The sequence below is a fragment of the Dermacentor variabilis genome, chromosome 7, assembly GCF_050947875.1.
Source record: "Dermacentor variabilis isolate Ectoservices chromosome 7, ASM5094787v1, whole genome shotgun sequence".
NCBI classification, from domain to species: Eukaryota; Metazoa; Arthropoda; class Arachnida; order Ixodida; family Ixodidae; genus Dermacentor; species Dermacentor variabilis.
In genome coordinates this window covers 172,789,795-172,810,227 of record NC_134574.1, presented here as the reverse complement: position 1 = coordinate 172,810,227, position 20,433 = coordinate 172,789,795, and the positions used below count along the sequence as shown (strand labels likewise).

The 20,433-nt window shown below is 43.6% G+C and overlaps 1 protein-coding gene across 2 annotated transcripts in view; it reads right to left on the bottom strand.

The window, feature by feature from the left end:
- Nucleotides 1-20,433, bottom strand: part of klar (klarsicht) — a 684,286-nt gene that overhangs the window by 333,761 nt on the left and 330,092 nt on the right. For both annotated transcript variants that reach the window (XM_075700314.1, XM_075700315.1), the window contains one exon: nucleotides 12,653-12,823. In XM_075700314.1, the coding sequence (XP_075556429.1) occupies nucleotides 12,653-12,823 (171 nt within the window). The remainder of the gene's footprint in view (nucleotides 1-12,652; nucleotides 12,824-20,433) is intronic.

The following is a 20,433-nucleotide window of genomic DNA, read 5'->3' as shown; positions in this document are numbered from 1 at the left end:
ATTGCCCTTCAATACATTCTTTTTCCCCATCTGCATATTTTTTTTTTCGGAAGTGTTTGACGTACGTGGCAAGTGTCATGAAAACATTTTTGCTACTTAAATATAATAATGAAAAATGACAGCATGCAATGCAATCTCACGGCTGCTCCACAGCCAGATCAAATGCACCGTAAGGTTATATGTATATGTTTATTGCATTTATTGTGCTGTTTCTAAAATGGCTGTGACTAAAGGTATACCTAACGTCTCCTTTCATAATTTTTTACAGATACGTTACACGAATCTAGTAGTGTTTCTTTTTGAAAGTACGTCGAACGTATTTCCCTGGTTTTTGCAGGCTTCCTATAGATATGTTGTGCATAAACACACTCAACAGCTAAATACAAGCTTCCCTCACCATAGCACTCGTTCAGCATGTATTGCTGTGCAGCATACCCGAGTCAGCGCAACCGATGCAGATTGGTATGCCCCAGCAACTGCCACATCTGCTTCCATGGCATTGATGTACGCTTTCACAGCAAGGAAAACACATTCCATTTGGTGGCCCCCGATGCGGTACTATGACAACTATGATTCTCACAAGCAGACTAATGATGCAGTTACACCTGCTACTGGTCCATTTAAGTGATTGGCGCAAATGAGTTAGTATTCCAGAAATTTGCAATGACGAAGATGTTGTAAGTCGAAACAGTGATCCACAAATTAACGATACATTAACTAACCAAAGCACAGACGTACAACTCTTCTCCAAACAGTTAGCTAGAGCTGTTCTTGTGTTTGCACATCTGTGAAGTTGCGTATAAATGTGCGGTGTGGGGACGCTCGACTCTCTTGCACTCCATTAATGTTGTTTTCCCTGCATGGTTTTCACATCTCCTGTAATCAGGCTTTGCCACATAGCTGGGCATCGCCGTCAGTCAGTGCAGTTGCAAAATGGTATGAGAGATGGCATGAGTATTGCGCTGCTAATGCCACCCAACGGCAGGGTTACTCAGGTGCAAAAGGGAGTACCCTCTCCCTTTTTGTCAGCAGAGCATGCAGACTTGTCACACCAGCTGTAAGCACTCTCTGTAGGACTGTCTCGTCAGAGGTTTCGGAGCATGGCACCGGGATGAACGAACATGATTGTTAAAATCCATCACTGTTACGCAAAAGATTAGATGTTGTTGTCCAGCATAGGGGCGAACATATTCACTCTATATCCAGCTGTAGTGAGTCAGACTTCCTCTATTTGTCAGCACCCATTGGCATGTTCAATTGGTAATAATTCAGCTGGCTAGATTGGTGTAAAAAAGGTGCAATAAATGGCCTTCTGGTGGCTCCAACCACTGCATGTTTTGCAATGAGGTTTAGCGCATGTGCTCACAAGTCAAAGCATGTGAAAGCAGCCACTTTACGTATTGCAAGCAGCATTTGCTTGCATAACTCAAGCCTGCCAATATGGGCTGAAAATATTGCATGTGCGCACAAATAATCGTTGCATAGCTGATTTCGCTGTGTTTTAGCGTGGGAAAAGCGCAGTGTGAAGTTGTTCTTCAAATGCAGCAAAACACAACATTAACAGCACTGGAGACAGGAGACATGGTTCTCGTAAGGAATGGACTGTCAACCACTGCATCTGTACACAAGGACCACAATGCTTTGCAAAAACTGCAAGTCAGCACGACAACTTAAAAAACTAACTGTTATATTGGCACAAACAAAAATGAATAATTGGCTTCCACAGCGAATATGTTTGCACACCATCCCACGAGAGATGAAGAAGAAAAAGCGGGGGAGTGGAGTGGGCCTAAAGAGAAGAAGTTAAATCAATTTAAATTCTGGGGTTTTACGTGCCAATGAGAAGAAGCTGTCAAAGAATATCAGAGGGAGGGGGAAAGAGAAGAGGAGAATAAAGAAATTCGAAATGGCAACATGATGCTTCATTATAAAATATAAAAACAACGAATAAACGGACACACACAAGAGAAGAGAATGGGACAGGGCGCCACTCGCAACTGCTTTACTCGCACAATGCAGGCACATACCGTATTTTCGCGATTCTAAGCACCCCCCAATTCTAAGCACCCCCCTCTATTTTCGCGAAAAAGTTAGGAGAAAAGTTTGCATGCGAATCTAAGCACCCCCCTATTTGTTAGGAAGAGTGCGTAGCCAAAGCCGCCAAACGTGCTTGCTCACTCTGTAATCATTGCTCGGCGGACCTGCAGGCACGCGGTTGATGCTTCTGTTGGACGCGTATCGCGGCCATCTGACCCCGGAGGTAAAAACAAAGCTTCGGAACATCAATAGTGACGTGGTTGTGATTCTGGGTGGCATGACGCCAGTGCTGCAACCCCTAGAGACGTTGTGTATCATGAATGTGTGATTGGATGCGTGATGGTAAGTTTGCTCTGTGCGTATGCATCGACTGACGATATATATGTGCCTGCAATCTGTGAATAAAGCAGTTGCGAGTGGCACTCTCTCCTGTTCTCTTCTCTTGTGTGTGTCCGTTTATTTGGCATCTTTATATTTTATAATGAACAGCTACCAACTAGCCCAACAAGAAGTGCTTTTAAGACATGGTGCTTGTTTGATCTGCAGTAAAACCTCGTTAATTCAGATTGCAAGGGACCGAAAAAAGATGTCTGCATTAACCCAATGTGGAATTTTTGAAGGTACCAAGAAAACAATGAATAATGCTTACTACATCAACAACCTTTTATTTAGTGAATGAATGAGAAAGTCCTGTTTCTATCTTGTACAAAAGCAGTGAAGAAACTGCAATTCTCATCACCTAACGACTTATTCGCTCCTTCAGCGGCAAAGGCTTTGTGACTTCCTTCACAGCGTGGCCACGGCATGCGCCTTCATCCGAGACGCGCTTTTCACAATCACGCGCACGTCCAGCATATATTCTTGCAAGTGAGCTGGTTGCCAACAGTTCATCGCGATGTAGCCAGTGCACTTCATCCTTGAAAGCCTTGTACTGAGTAAAATCTAAACTGTTTGACACTACCACTGCAGACAAAACTACGGCTGCTATTCACGCAATCACGGATGACGATCTTGCAGTTCTGAAAGCACATGGCCGACAAGCGCACTGATTCAAAACGGAACTACTGTTTGCTGCACCTGCTGTGAAAGAAACCGTGGTGGATGGCAATAATGGATGGTGACTACACAGTTATGAAGGCATGCGGCCAATGCAGTGTACGTGTGACAGTAAATGCAAGAATAGAGGCTTTCAACGCCACAAATAGACACGAAGAATTCCGGCGTTGGCCATCATTCATGTACGATTTCCGCTGGTGACTATAACGATGAAGACTCCGCCACTTCCTTTCGGTTGGATGCTAGCGCCATTCTTGCTCTTTTGCGTCACACATTCACAAAGCTCCCCGCTTGCTGAGCTCCGAGTTGTCCAAATAAACTGGTGTGCAGCCATATACGTCTGAATTAATGAGATTTTGATTGCATTAAATAATGTGTACGCTTGCCGGGACCAGGGGACTCATCCCCTGGTCCCCGAATCATCCAATTTTCCCAATTAATGAGGGCGGAATTAATGAGGTTTCACTGTATTTGATATGCATGGGCTTACTACAACTATCTATATATCTATCTATGTCTATAACTGTTTTTCTGCCTGCCTGGGCCACTGTGTAGTCAGTGGTCGATTGGGTAGCGCATTGGGATGCTATGCTGAGGAAACAGAGTTCGAAGCCAACCGTTGGACCAACTTAGGTCACTGCCTATGTAGCAATGTGTACATATAAGACGCTCTTTCACGATCCTCCTTCATGCCGACATGGGTCACGGTAGCTGCGGGACTGGGTGTGTACCGTTCTTCAATGAAACGCTTTGGCACTGACTTGGAGCATTGGGTAGGTGCCACTCGGTGTGTGCTGGTCTTTAATGAAACTCTTTGATGACAACTTGCATCACCAGGTATACGCAAGTGGGTGTGTCAATGGACATCTTTGACGCCAACTAGGGTAACTAGGCATGTGCTGCTGGGAAAGCGCCACCCTACAGTGACAAAACAATATCCTTAATTAAGGAAAAATAAGACATCCATCCAATCGTAGCAATTGCTACAAAGGAAACCCATATGGGTTCCTCGAAAGAAAAGCCTCGCAGTTGAAGAAAAATTCATCCTGGTCCAGGACTCGAACACGGGACCACTGCCTTTCCGGGTCAGCCGCTCTACCATCTGAGCTAAACAAGGCAGCTAGCAGATGGCAGGGCGAAGTCGAATTTGTCAACAACTCAAAGCAAAGGCAAGAGTTTAATGTAATAGTTCTGCGTAAACCCGCAAGGCGGAGAGAAGTAAATAATTAAGGGAAAATGAGACGTATGGGTTTCATCTGTAGCAGTTGCTACGATTGGGTGGATGTCTCATTTTACCTTAATTAATTACTTCTCTCCACCTTGTGGGTTTTCACAGAACTATTACGTCAAAACAATATCCTTTCAATCTATCCAATGCTGGGCGTAATCGAAAATACATCCCACAGGTTCCTCAAGGACAGCAACCCGACGCTTGCTTTAGCAGGCTGTCCTATAAGTGCACTGGGTACGTGCCACTTTTTCAATGAATGTCTTTCCCCCCCGATGCTTTAGCAAGCTGCGCCGTGAATGCACTGGGCGTGTGCCGCTCTTCAATGAACCTTTCGCCAAGTGGGGTGCCAATGGGGGCGTGGCAAGTGAGGGGACAATTCTGAACATTCACATGTACACCAGTGAGCAAAAGTATAAGGACCAGGGATTTCACGATAAAGCCGATTGCCTCTTTTTGCTGTGAATACAGCTTGAAAAACAGGATAGCAGTCTAAACTTGGCACTGCGAACTTTTCAGTGCACTCGTCAATTTCAGTTTATGCACGCTAATTACGAAAAAATGCAGTCCTTTCAGCGTCCACCAGCACGCCGCACTTCTCGTCTTCAAGGCCATGCACCATAGAGTTTCTAAATAAATACCTAGAGGGAAATGTGGCGCTAGTGTCTACGGGGGTTCTCATGAGCGTTGCCTCAACCTACATGGGAATGACGGGTAGTACAGGCTTCGGATTGACTTCGATCTTTACACTAGCGGCGTTTGGTTGCGGCGCAGTAAACGAAGCTTTACTCAAATATTATCGCGTAAAATCTAATTTTATTTCTGCAGTATGTTACATAATGTACAACACGCTACATAAACTTTGTATGACTTTGAGATGGAAGCATGGTTTACTATGGTTTGACACCAGGACACACCAGGGTATGCATTCTTGTGCGCTTCTGTTCCTGATTTAACCCCAGAGAATAATTATTTATTTAATTTTGCAACAGCAATAACAACCGTACATGTACTTATATAAAAATACTCAACAAGTACTTATGGAAATAAAAATGTTGTATTGTGAGAAAGTGTTGCGCCCTTGAGCGGAATGCTACAAGTGTCATCTGCTACGATGCCTGCTCGCTGTAAACGCAAGACTTTTCTCGCAGACGACCGGCACTTGCGAACTCTCTCGCTCTTTCGATGAGCTGCGTCAGCTGTCATGATTGCTGAACGTCATCAAGTACTTTTAAGCACATCTGCTGCAGTGCTAGCTAGGACGCTATAGTGGCCTCCTACGAGTATGCTTCATCATATGTTATATTGATGTACTGCTTCCGAAGCGTTACGGCGTGGCTTTGCACGTACCCATTTTGCGGCACTAGACTACAGCCAGGAAGCAGCAACCTTTCCTACCACAAGTAAGTTTGTGTTCTCAAAGACCTAAAACACGCATTTCAATGAGCACATAAATGAGCAATGCATAACGAAGCATTCAATAAAATTTGTTTGTCAAGCCACTAGAAGTACAACTGTATATGTCTTGTATCAATAGTGCCTTCTTTTTCTTATTCTGAAGTTTCATAAAACACGTAACACTACAGTGCCAACCTAACCCACTTAACAAACCAAGGTCCAAACGCTCAAAACGTGTTCTTTCAGCGTTTACGATGCCGCCGCTTTCTCGTCAGGGCTTCGACGCCACACCGCGACACAAACATCGTCCCAGTCGCTGGCCCAGCGCGCTGTCGCCACTTCGGGCAACAGTACAAAGGCAGAGAGCTTTGCGTTGCACTGTCCTACTGCAGGTTATAGCAATTGCGCTTGGAGCGAAACCAAAACTTCCAAAAAATACTTTTAAGCTAGTTCGCTAGTCAATAGAATGCCAATCCGAAGCATGTACTTCCCATCATTCCCGTGATGGTTGAACGATCGCAGCGCCAGATTTGCCTCTAAGTATACTAATATGAAACTCTATGCCATGCACAGACTTCTCAGCGGTGCCACTAGCAGGCACAGCATGTCTGGAAAGAAGCGTGAGTAAACAGCCCGGAAGGGTGCATTTCTCAGCATTTGCCCGCACCAGCCCGCTGTGCAATTCAGAGGCCACGCACAGGCTTTGGGGCAGTGGCATTATATGGTGCTAAGTGTTCTTAGGGAAAGGCGAAAAAGGAGTCTCGTTGCAGTACATGCCTCAAACTGTTTTCGACAGTGCCAATATGTAGTGCCGCTATATTGATTCAATGGTAAACACCTTACTGCCAACAGTGATCATGAAATATATTCTGCCGAATTTTTTCAGCACGGATGACAGGAGGCTTATTGAAAGCGAGTGAGTGACAAGCAAATACAACAAAGTGGTCAAGAAATGACCTCCAAGAAGGCCGAGGTGACCCAAAATGCAATTGGTACAGAGGTCATGCAGGGAGAGGATGCCTGAGAAACCAGTTGATAAACTGCCCACCTAGACTTAGTCTTCCTTGAGGCCAATGTGGTTAACACACAACCCGCGTGGAGCAAACATCAAAGACCAGCTGCAGGGTGCAGGCTGACCTTCGATGACAAGTCTGGCATTCAGAACAGCTTTGTCAGTGACTATGGAAGCAGCAGACGAAGGAATACCTCCTATCCCTATGTTCTGCTCACCACAGCAAGTCGATACAGACTTCAAACTTATGGTATGCTGACCTTGTCATCATTGAGTACTTAAACACACCACCTCTGACATGGAAGATTGGCCGTGTCGTTAAAAAAAGCCGTGTCGTTAAAACGTTTCCAAGGGACGATATGGCATAGTCATTTCTGGCACTGCTGTCGAAAAGCCAGCAGTTCCAACGCACTGTACAGCCGATATACATTTGAACCTCTATGTAATGAACTCGGTAAAATCGGAACTTCGCTTCATTATATCGAAATTTTGTTGTATTGAAATTCGACCTTTTATGCAAACAAGTACAGTCACCAATTGATTTTTCTTACACGAAAAGGGGCCGCACAATTTTCCGAATTATTGGGCAATATAAAAAAGCAAATTTGATAGCGAAAACATTTTGATAAACTTGGGAGACGGCGACGAATGATACGGTTTCATGCCACGCACGTCGACGATATCTTCACATCGGCGGTACGAATTAAGTGAAGCTGGCAACGCTTTTGTGTGCACTCCGCGCCCCCGCGGCTGATAGCGTCACCCGCACTTGGACGACGCTATCAGGAAAAGCGCCTACGGCAGGGAGCGAATGCTTCGTCTGCCTCTAGCTCCAACGGGTCACCGAAACTGGAGATTGCGCAACCTCCAATACTAAGCGCGCGGGAAGACAGCTTACATGGTGCCATGCCGTCACAGCTAGCACGCCCACCCACCCTTTGCTCATGCGGCAGATTCAGCGCAGAGCGCGCGGCTGCGGATGCGCTCAGCCCCGCTTACAGCCACGCTCAGCCGCGGCCGAGACACCCCCACCCTCTCGCGCACGCTTGATCGCGTTACCGCGAGCACGCACCCCTCCCCCTCTTTCCCTTTGCTCGCGCGGGATGGCGGCACTCGTGAAGCCACCATCTTTCTTGTCTCACCCTCGCAAACTTTCACTCGCTCCTATATCGCGTGGGGCGTGATAAGATCTTATCGCACTTGGCATTTATACGGAACATGCTGCGGCGCCACTTTGGCGGTCACCCTTGTCGCGAGGTGCGCCATTTGAGGGGTTCGTTTGCAAGCAGCCGCTTGTAATCCAATCACTTGAGCATCTGCGCCCGCGGAAGTTTCCATTTATTAGAGAGCTTCAGTTTAGGGGACACAAGGCGTTGGGGCCCCTAGCGCTTGGGTGTGGCTTGGGTGCGTTTGCGTAAGCAAGCAGAAACACGTTATATGTTAGCGGCCCCAAGCGCAAGCCACACTGAGATCGCATGCGCTAGCAGCGCCACCAGCGTCTGATCGTTGTTGCATTATAATTTTTTAAAAATATGAAATCAAGCACATGAAGTAAAGTACATTCAACTATTTTTATTAAAAGGAGTTAATATATATAAAAACGACGTCTGTCGACACTAGGCAAAAAATTTACAAGATTATCAACGCGCCTACGTTACGACTGAGGCCGAGGCGAAGCAATCCAAACATACATTTGGTAAACTGCAGTTAGGCGCCTTGTGCAGCATAACCCGTTTTGGTCTGTGTTCTGTTTATTTAAAGCTTCCTGCAAATTTTGACATGCCGCCGTTGCGGCGACAGCGTGCCTGTGTGCTCTGCGACCAGCTTCTTTAACACGTCGGCCGTGAAATGCACACATGCACACGTCCTCACCGGTGCAGCCATGTTCTCCGTCTGTGTGACAGGACAGGCGGCTTCTCTCGTCTGGTCTCGCTTCTCGTAAGTTCTTGTGTCACGTGGGTAGTGTGACCTGTTAGGGGCAGCGATGTTTTCGGCTGCCCAAACCCCAACAACCCAAGGACGCAAGTAGACATAGCAGCCTGCGCATACGCAGTACCGCCGCCCTTAGTTCTTGCATATGCAAGCCGCTGGCGTCCCCTAAACTAAAGCCCTCTATTGTCTCAGCATTTCTTTGCGGCGGCAGTGAAATTTCGTTATATTGAAATCGCATACAAACAAATTTTGTTATACTGAGGTTTTAAATACATGGTGTTCTATGGACAAGAGATTATGAAAAGTTAAATACTTTGTTATAGCGAAAATTTCGTTATATTGGAGTTCGTTATATCGAGGTTTAACTGTATACAGCTGAAATGGCTCTAGCCCTGTGACCTATCATGGAGGCCTAATGACGGATTTGGAACAAAACAGATTTAAATATTCATTATGCAAAAAAGAGGTGAGGCGTGCAGATAGGACACAAGAGTAGAGAAGTGGACAACACGAATGCCGTTCGTGTTGTCCACTTCCACTTTTTGCAACACAAAAAAATAAGGTACATAGAGGCTATAGGCATGTGACATACGGCTTTCACAACGTCACTTATAGTCGGGTACAACTTTTGAAAAAAGGGGTGTCTACTCCTCCAAGGTGGATGCACATGAGCGCCTACCAAGTTACGAGCCCGACAGCTCATGACATCAGTACAGCTCGGACGCGCAGCATTGTAGAAGGCACAGGGTTATTTTTCTCTCGCGGTCCAGCATGTGCTGTCGCAATCAAATTACGAGAGCTCTACCCAACCATTCATCAAAATACAGAAGTCTTTATTTATACCAACATTTACTCAAGCAAGTTTTTTTGAGCGGGACTATTTTAGTCACACGGGTAATCGGCTGTCGCATTTCAGTCATTTGGGCGGGGCCTCCCCTTTTTTCTAAAGTTGTACTCGACTATAGGCAGCTGTACTTTACAGACAATACAGTGATCATTCGCGCTTACTGAAGAGTCCTGTGCACGTGAAGAAACTGCCTGCTTGCTCCTATTGCTCCATTTGTGCTTTTGATAAACAACGCTTCATAACGTACTATGTAATGACAGAAACTTGCTAACTTTTAAGAATACCAGGACGTGAACATGATTTTACATAAATTGTAATAACGGCTGTTAATTATTTGAAAACTATTCAAAAACTATTCATATTTGATGTTCGATTTGGTTCGTTTGTTTCTGGCATTATTTGATTTGTATGCAATTCCGTCTTAAAAATGACTATTTACACACCCCTAGAAGTAATGCAATATCCACTGTTGTGACATGGATGAAAATTTCATCACCATCATTGAATTCTTGTGCAAGGCAACAGCCTAGCGACACAAAAGAAAAGGCCCAGGCTCCAGAGACATATTCATTTCACCAACTCAATTAGTACTGCGAATAAAGGAATTTGCATGTCTTTAGCGCACTCATATCTTTAGCTACTTTCAAGCAACCTTGAAAAGATCCTTCCATTATGCCTATGGAGAATTACAATGGCATCTGAATAACTCTTGAACATGCCCCGACAAAGCTAACAGTCATCCCTTCAACCTGAAGAAGAATGAAGCTTGCATGCATGCAGCAGATGTGCCACAAAGTGTTTGTAGAGCGAGAGAAAACATGTCTTTATAAGAAATACTTGGATAAGGTGCGGTTCTGTCCTGTAATTTCGAGCATCTGGAAACAGATGAGATGGAAGTAGGCCAGGAAGGGGAGGCTGGTGTTTCACATGTACAATTCGTGCCCATCACTGAACAAGAAGTTGACAAGCAGTCAAAAGGATTATGCTGCACTTGTCAGGCTATTTCGTCATATGGATCCATTTCACATACGTTTTTGGGCACAGTAGTCGTGGACACAACTTCACAAAGACATGTAGTCTGTGTAACTTCTAGCTTTCTCACTTTCGTAGCAGATGCTCGGTAGCAACTGGCACGACTGACTTCTGTTAATTTGACCATGATGAGCCTGACGAAATTTAAAGAATTTTACAGCAAGTCGAATTAAATAAGAGAGAAAGAAACGCCATAACACACAGCTGAGTCATTTGACCATATTTGCACCAATACTAACACCCCCGAATCAAACATGTACCCAGTTTTTAAGGGTTCAAACCAGAGAACTAATGTACAAATGACAATAGAGTTCCCATACAAAGTAGAAATCAAATGTGCACCACCATTTTTCGGAAAGAAAAATGTAGCACGCCTCCAGTTCTGGCAATCAGAAAAAGACGAAGCCAGAAAACTTTGCCTTCACAGAATGAAAATTTATTTACTTAATGTCCATCATCATCATTCTTAGACTAGCATTATGTCGCCGTCTTTGAAGAACCAGTGCATGCCGTCCTCCACACGGTCCCCCACAACACGTTTGAACATCTGCATTTATCGAACGATTCCGCAACAGTTGCGAGCAAGGTGGTGGTCTCTGCCTAGATTAACACCTTAGCTAGCTTGTCCTACAACACATGCACACAATTCTCCGGAACACCAAGAACACATGACATGACTTGTTGCTGCTAACTTAACTTGTAAAATAACTTATCGCTTGAATGTGCTTTTAAATTCAGACAGAAAGCAGCGCGTCATCTTCGTGGTATGCGAGAACATTCTGTTACCTGAGAATGTTCGAGTTATCTGGTGAATTTTGGGAACGAAATAACAAAAGTATATGCCCATAGACATATATGGGTGCCGTCCAGGACCTTCAGTCGAGATTGCCAAAAAATCGAATTAAGCAAAGGCGAACAACGGAAGTCCACTGTATTGCCTCAAGGCATCACACACATCAACATCCTCATTTTCGAGTATGTTGCAGGTCAGATATAGACCCTTGGATACTGCCTAGCATGGCCGGGGTCAATGCTGTAGATGTTCACAGACAACAGAGAATTGGTACCACGTGTGACCTGAATTTCTGGGGAACAAGATAGGGATCTAGATTTAGAAGGTCACTTAACAGCCAGTGCCCTATGATGAAAGCCTGCCCTTTCTACTGGAATACCATAAGCAGCACACCCTTGGAGCCACAAGCAACTATGGGCATCACTATGTCTTCTATGGAATCAACCGAGCACTCATCGACACTCAAGAAAAAATATTTTTCACTATCATTTCAAATGCAATTTACTGTCAAGCTAGAAACAGTGCACAAATGTTTCCCCAACGGTCACATGCGGTGCAATAAAATTTGCAGGAGCTGCAGGTTGTCTCTGGACGCTGTGCACAACACGTTTTTGATGGTGAATAAGCTACCTCTTGTGGTGACCCATCTTGCAAAGACTTTGTGCATATGAAGATCTTTTGTCAGGATCAACTGACCTACAATTTATGTTTCCACAAGCTTCGAGTCTATTTGACTTTTGTGTCAATGACCTACCAACAATATATATTGTCTTTGATGCATTTCGATTCTTGGTTAAATAAAGCAGCCAACTTTTTTTTTTTAATGAGAGGGTGCACCTTCTTCAACATGTTCATGATATTCAAATCCTGCTAGTTTCCAGCTACAGTTTACCCTACCTAAAATGGGACAGTTTTAAAATTTTCTCTTTAACTGCACACATCACCATCTACCAGAGTCTGCCACAATCAAAGTGCACACCACAGGCAAGCAAACTTTTCTTGGATTACTTTTCAAGGCTGCCACCAACATAAAAGGAAGTTCAGTGCCAGTGGACACAGGTGCAAAAAATATGGCTAATAGGAAACTTTACTATTTCCTGTGCTATTATGGAAGAGTATGAAATGAACAGTACAAAAGGAATGCTACATTCCATCCATCCTATTCCGCTTCTCTTCCTTCATAAAGGTGCAGGAAATATTCTACAATACAAAAAGTATTCTGTTTTAGGCTGATGACCTGTGGAAAACCTACGTAAGTGGCAGTGAGCATGTGTGTTGGCAACACTACATGTGAACGTGCAGAGCCGCTCCACTCACCTCAGCTACCTCGGCCTTGTGGTCAGAGGCCGAGTCAAGCAACGATGACTGTAGCTGATGTAACCAGTCATGCAGCAGGTTGAACTGACGGACAAACTCGGCAAACGAAAGGGTCTCGCATGGTGGCGACACTCGTGCCTCTTCATCCAGGTCCAGTTCCCCACTTGCCTCCTAATAAAACAAGAAGACAGAACAGGCATCAAGACACTGCTAATTCGTTACTGTGTTGCTGCCGAGCAAGGAATGATGCCAGCAAAGCAACATGCACAGCCCAGCCAAGTGGGCAATGAAAAGCAAACAAGGCAATGCGTGGAATAGAAATGACAAAAATTCACTTCTGGCTTTGCTTTCCCCAAGAAACACCATTTCAGAAGGAATTTGAGAACACCTATTATGAACAGAGATACAAAAAGTCCCACATTTACTTTCCTTGTCAACTTATCGGTCTGCTGGGGTAGCACTGATTGCAATATCAAGCCCATTCACTAATTTCCTATAATGCAATTCGCATTTTCAGTTCACTTCAGCAACATTTTCCATCCGTCTGTCTGTCCGTTCATCTAGCCTTCTTATGCTGCTCTTCCCAGTGACTGAAACTGACTACTAGCTCGGACCACTAGGCATGTGCTGGCTGCTGTTTTGCAAAACAGACATGGGCCATTGGGTGTGTGGGCAGTCCAGCGGGCCCAAGAGGTGGTGACGAGGCAAGGCCTCGAAGTCCCCTCATGGGATACCTGAGCCTCGGTCATTAAACTTCGCCGGATTTACAAAAAAGTTGTTTTCATCCATATGTGCCCAAATAGACAACTCACTGCTGGCTGCTTTATGCTGATAGTGGGCAGTCTGGGTCACTGGGTGAAAACCGATACCTTGCACTCCGTAACTACAGAACAAAAATATTGTGGGCTTTAGAAGGCTTGAAATAGTCGCGTGTTGCCATTGCACTTTTGAGGACTACATGTCCCTTGCCTCCCTGCCTAGACAAGATAGTAGTGAGTCATAAAACACTGTCACTAGTGGGTCATACCTCCCATGGGGAGGCAGGGCTATCTCCTATGGCTGAGTTTTTGTCGAGATTCGGGCTCTTGCTTATGCACGCACAGGGCAGGGCCTGGGAGCCACATCAAGGAGTCGTAAAGTGATCCTCTGCTGGTGGCAGCCCCTCTGTCCGCCTGTCTGGGTACAGGCTTCGACTGGCGTGCACAGTCTTTCGTCGTCTGATGTCCTGAGGAAGTGCAGTGCAATCAAGCCCCCGTCGGTTCTTCTCTTTGTTCCTCTTTGTATTTCTTCTGCTGAAAATGCTGGCCAAAGGATAGTTGGCCTTTCTAGACTGGGTTCCTAGTTCCTTGTTCTCTCTGTCACGTTGTGCCATTAGTGGCCACTGGCTACCATTTGGCCTTGCTGTATAGCAATTATATTCCGATTGAATTGTACTGTTAAATCTGTGTTGCATAGAAATCCAGCATAATAAATGTCCTTTGTTCTTTCTGCAGAGCTTTGCCTACAGTCTCCCATCGCTGTTCCCTAGATGGAACTGGCTGGGCACGCATGCACAGCAGCATGTCTTCACACAGGGAGCAAAGCAAGCATGCACGCAGCAGCCTGTATGGTGGCTCGGAGTGCTCGAAATCAAGGTGGCTCAGCGTGTGATCAGAGCGGGGTATGAGACCACAACATAATAAAATCTCTATCAATAATTAATTTCCCATCAACAAATTACACGTGCACTACCATTTTAATGCTAATCGCAATAATGTAGGTAATCATCCATGAAGGATAATGTCTGACTTTTTTCTTCTTTGTGCAATGTGCTTAGGGTAGATTTTTGGGGTTGGCATTTGACTAAGGTGCTGTGGAATGACAAAGCACAAGTTACAGAATGGATGAGACGCATCACCAACCCCCAATCTGGAACGGTGTGCAGGTGTGCACCAAATTGGTGGTGTCTAACAGTCATCGTGCTTCATGTAACATCACACACATTCACAGAGGGAAAAAAAATGAGAAGAGGGATTTCGAAAGCCGCAGCAAAGCTAGCAAGTGGTCTATTGTGCGAGTTTGAGACTACCCGCTGCATGCAGCGAAATAATATCCAACGTGCATGTTCATGGCCCCCTTGTCAATAGATCAAAAACATCTCATTATCGAGTTAAAAAATTCCAGTTCTCGCACCAGCCTGCAGCAGCATCTTGAATTTTGATGGCATGCACTCAGAAATAGTTAATATTTTAATTGGCAAAGATGAACTAGATTGCGTTCTAAAGCCGCCACAGATTGATCTTGAAGAGTCTCAAGAAAATTTACTGTGCCACAACAGCAAAAATATAGAAAAATACTTTGAAATCTGTGAAGCCACACTGACACATCGGCACTAATGTTTCAGAGGGTAGTTTAAAAAACGGCACTTCGACTTGATATTTTTGTTTTAATAAACAACCTATCAAAGCAAGATTAATGAAAATAAAGTTCTGAAAGAATACTTTATCAGGATAAACTGATGTAGTGTTTCTCTTTCTAAGCATGACCATTGCTCAGATGAAAACTCTTTCGAGTGGGCATAATAAGTTCACCCAATAATGTTTTGGTCGACAGTCTGTAAGCACAGATGACAGACTAAGTCACAAAACAATGCCTGGTAAGCTTTTTCATAACCCGGTACATTTAATCGCCAACACCAACATAACCAAGTTTCAATTGCCGCACACACTTGACTACAGCAACATGGGCATGCAGACATTGTGGATAAAAGTCTTCAAATCTCAATTGCTGTGAGTTACACAACATAATTACATTTCTAGCTCCTGCACACAGCATTTCACGAGTTCTTCTTAACAAAACCAACTGAAAAGTTTGATCAGAAACATGATTAATGCAAACTGGCTGGAAGCAGTGGTCACCGCTGGCCAGACGTTATATGCCTCGACGCATTGAACAAGCTTGTCAAGGACAAATTCGCTGAATTCATATTTGCCAGCCAGTGAAGAAATTCCCATTCCCATAAGGATATCAATGTAGACTTGAGTGCTATCTTCGAACTGATATCTGTTGGTTCACAAGCCCACTTATATGCTTATGCTGCCTTATCTGTAAGTTAGAGTTTACTTTACTCTCAACCTTACTGTCTACTTTTTTAAAGTCTTTGACACCATTATGCACGACAAGTTGCTAAGTAAAGTAAACATAATCTTAAATGATCCTCAACTGATCAATTGGACAACTAGCTTTCTTAACTCTAGCTCTCAGTTCGTTCCATGTCATTTTACTTTGTCCTCGACTTGAAATGTAACAAGTTGTTCGGCAGGGCTCTGGTCTGGGACCCTTGTTATTTTTGATATTCATAGATGACCTCCGTGTCAACATATCCGTGGTTTCTAACTGCGGGTGGAAATTGTGGTGTCACGACCCAGGTTTGCCTGTAGCATCAGGTCAGGGCCGGAACCTGGCTCCGCACCTCATAGAGCCATAGATGACCTTGTCCGAAATATTATTCAAAAGTCCATCTTTATGTGGACGACTGCATCCTATGTTAGGTAATTTCTTCTCGTAGTGATCACACCTTACTTCAGGATTCATCAGACTCTAATGCAGGATCGTAAAAGGCTCCATATTGCAGAAAATCAGGCGTCAGCGTCCTGTGTCCGGCACCCAGCGTCGTATGTTGCTTCGGCAAAAAGAATTTCGAACCAAGTTCTGAATCACACATACCCAACCACTCTTCTACCACCCAAGTTGGTCATACCTTGTCTTTAATTCTTCACAAAGTTATTCCTTGGAATTTTGCAAACGGCAGCCAACAAACAAATGTAATGGAAAAAGAAAGAAAACACTGACAGCACATATATTTCATGTTCACTCTTCTCAGACTGAAATATTAAAAGTGCGAAACAATAACAGGAGACCAACCCATGCAAGAGGCCACTTTTGTACCAAAAAGCTTGACTTCGTGCATAACGTTTGCTGCCAGCGTTTCCTGATAAATTTTTACGGTTACATAAGCTGTAGTTGCCAGGAAGCATGAAAAGCAGTCAGGGGTCTTTGAATGCAATCGCATTCCACTCATAAAGGCGAAGCTTAGGCACGCTCCATATTTTTGCCCCTGGTGTATGGATTGGCAGATGTGAATTAGCTTTTCAAAAACCATAGTAGTGTGACTTATGAACAGCCATTTTCCTTCACAGCATGTGTACACTTTAAACAACACAATAGTTCCCTAGGCACAGGTGTACACCTACCTAGGAATTATCTTCACGCACAACATGCAGTAGTCACAGCATATTGACCACATTACATCTAAAGTGCTAAGAAATTTACAGGTTACTTAAGATGAGTTATCTAAATCGCCAAACACACTAAACTGCCAATTTATAAAATCTTTACACGCGACATTAACAAAATTAAATCTGCACAAAGGAACGCAGTTCATTTTATTTGTCATTGTTATGATCGTGATTTCTTGCCCGTGTCCGCAACTCTTTATTTAAATTTGTCTCTTCTATGCACCAGGCAGCATGCCGATTTCATGAAGCTACTATATTCAACATTTCACTCGTCTTGTCGAATATCCTGTGACAATACCTCACGTATGCCAGTGCTCTTCCAACTATACATGTTGCCACAACCTCCACCTAAAACCTTTCTTAGCATGCACTGACATTTTCAAACATAGTTATTTCCCAAGAGTTGTGAAATGATGGAACTAGTAACCCGGTTCCATTAGTAAATTAGCAATGTCAGCTACTGTGCAAGCACTTGCGTGATAAGTTTAATGTGCAACTTATGTTCTCCTACATTATCGTCTGTTTCTCGTATTTGTTGTACCCCACTCCTGCAATAGCCCTGAAGAGGGCTGCAGGATTTGAAAATAAATAAATAAACAAATAAAATAAAGATGTTCAGTCCCTTCAGCCGACAGTAACGTTTGATTACCCCTGCAGCCTATGCAATATTGTAAGCACCTTGAAGCACACTGCTGACGTTGCCTCTGCAGCATGGCATCCTTGGGCCAAACACACGAACAACGATAGTCTCGCATGAAATGCATTCAAAAGCGAAATGGCGACCGGTAGCATTGCGACTACTGCTGGACTGCTGAGAATAAAGCACCTCCATACACGTGCACCTGGATGGAGGGGCCTTAGCTAAGACCTCATGTGCATGCGACTGATGATGATGATGATGATGATGATGATGATGATAACCAAATGGTGTCGCAGATGTTGACTGCCACAACAAAGCAATGAAAATGTTTTGGTGCCTTTTTCTTATTTATTGCGTTAGTCTCGTAGGTTTGAATGTGTACTTTAAATAAAGAAATACATTAAAACAGCAAATCAGTAGGCATGGCCTCCAGCCATGGAGGCGCCTAAATCACGGAGGTCACAATTTCTGCACTGTGGTAGCCATGCGGCCTACATGGCGAGCCCTTGGAGCCAGCATCTGTTGCCACAGTTGCTCTACTGTTAAAATGATTCAACGTCTTTCAGAATGCTTTCACACTTTGATTTTTTTTGTACTTGTGAAAAAATAAGCATATAATGGTCTCGGCAGCACATTTGGTTTTATGCATATATAAGACACACTGTGGTATAAACATTTTTGGAAAAAGACATGTCTTATACACCAAAAAATATGTATATAACAATGTGTTTTCCCCTTTTGCCGATAATTTTCCATTCTTCAAATCGTACATTACGTCATCATTTAAGTTACATAAGCACAGCCAACCAGAAAAGCATTTGGAGCTTGGACGACACGGAAAACAATATTCTCTAGGATTTTTTCACTATGCTTGTAATACATATTGTAGCCACAAGTAAGAGTACCCAATGAACTTTTTGTTTTGAAAATAGATGCATTGCTTGCAATGAAAATTAATTTGCTTCCTGAGATTTTGTGCTTAGAATAATGTCGGCAAAAGAAATTAAATGCCTTTGACCAGTCTTTTCTATATCTGGTACAGCAGGTAACTAGAACAAACATCAATATATAATTTCAAACAAACACTAGTCTCTAAAATAAAGACAGTTAGTCGTTATGAATGCCAACAGTTATAAAATTTATGTTTTCACAAATAAGTTCATTAATCGGTATCAACAAGTTAATACTGCTTATTGAATGCTTCATAGACTAACTTAGTATTTTTGTTTTGTCAGCCTCCCTCTTGCAGCATTGCATTTAGCCATTTACGTTTATGATCCACCTACACTGCTTCTTTTTTGTTATCCAGCTTTCAGGGCCTTTCAGAAGTTCAATAAACGATGGTTATGATGATAAAAATCATGCAGAGCCCATGTACCGTGGAAAATGGTGTAAACAAAGCTTTGTTGAACAACAAAAACCAAATGTCGCATCACAATAAGAGGATTTCAGTGAGAAATGCAGCCCTCAACTGGCCTTAGTGATGATACCTGAAACACGACACAATGCAACCACCAATCACAGCACCTAAGCTTTCGGAAACCAAAAAGAAAGCTTCCCTATAAATATGACCTCTTCACTGCAGTCCGCCTCAAACTGTGAAATTAGAATTTGGCAAATGTGGCTGCCAATGAACGACGGCGTGGCTGCAGGGGCTTCTTTTTCGTGTAAACTTCTATCTTCATAACATGATTTTAGTAGCACAAAAACTCGAAAATGAAAGATAACAGTGAGAGGAACAAGAAGAAAAGACAAGCACTTGTCTTCTATTTTCGTCTCATTCCTGTCCCTGTTATCTTTCATTTTCAAGTTGTTGTGCTACTAAAATCATGTTATGCGCTACTCAGATTATGTCAAGCAAACACCAACTCGCCCAAGAAGGGTTATCCTGAAGTACATTCCTATCTTCACATTCAGCTACAAGAGTGTGTGCCCCCTCATTTTTATAGGTAACTTGTTGCTATGTGATGCAACTCATGTGTAAAGTATCTTAAGTGTTAGCTTGCCTTTTTAACGCACTTACGGTGGCTGGCAAAGGTGTTATTCCATCTTTCTTGGCAATATCCATTAGATTCACACAGAACATTCGACTCAAAGTACAAGAATTGAAGGGTTTCAAGGATGCCAAATGCCAATAACTCAAGCAGGGGGCACAAACTTTATTCAGAAACATACACTGAAAAATAATGAATATGCTGAGCTTGAGGTTGCGGATCATACCCCAGGCGCAATCTTGGTCAGTGTGAAGTGCAAAAACACTCATGTACTTTCATTTTGCTGCATATAAAGAACCCCAGGTGGTCCAATTTAATTTGGGGTCTCCTTCATGCAGACCTCATAATAACATCCGTGGTATTGGACATGTAAAACTCCAGAATCTAACTTTCTAAGGCTTCAAGCTCTTCAAGTGGCTATTCAATGGTGACTTTGCAATCATAATTATGTCAATCACTTTCTAACATGGTGGTTAGTTGTGCTTGGCTTGAGCCAGGCATTTCTAAAGCTTAGGACTTGAAAATGAAGCCACAATGGCTGTGGTGTGAATCAACTAGCAAAACAACAATAACAGGGGTACAGCATGGTCACTTCAACTAGCTTCATCTGGCTCCATGATGGCAATGGCAAGCTTTAAGAAGCCTGTTGTAGGCGGCTTAGGACATGTCACATTGCACTGCTTAGCGATACTCTGAAAATACCTAGGTTCCTTTCCCAACAGACAGTGCACATGGCATAGCTCCAATGCGAAGCTTGCAATTTTGAATGTTCAACAGTCACCCCCAACCCAAATTTTCAAGGTATTCAAGGAGCACATTTATTTTCAAGAATTTTTAAGGGCCATTGAATCTATTTTTCCAAATTCAAGG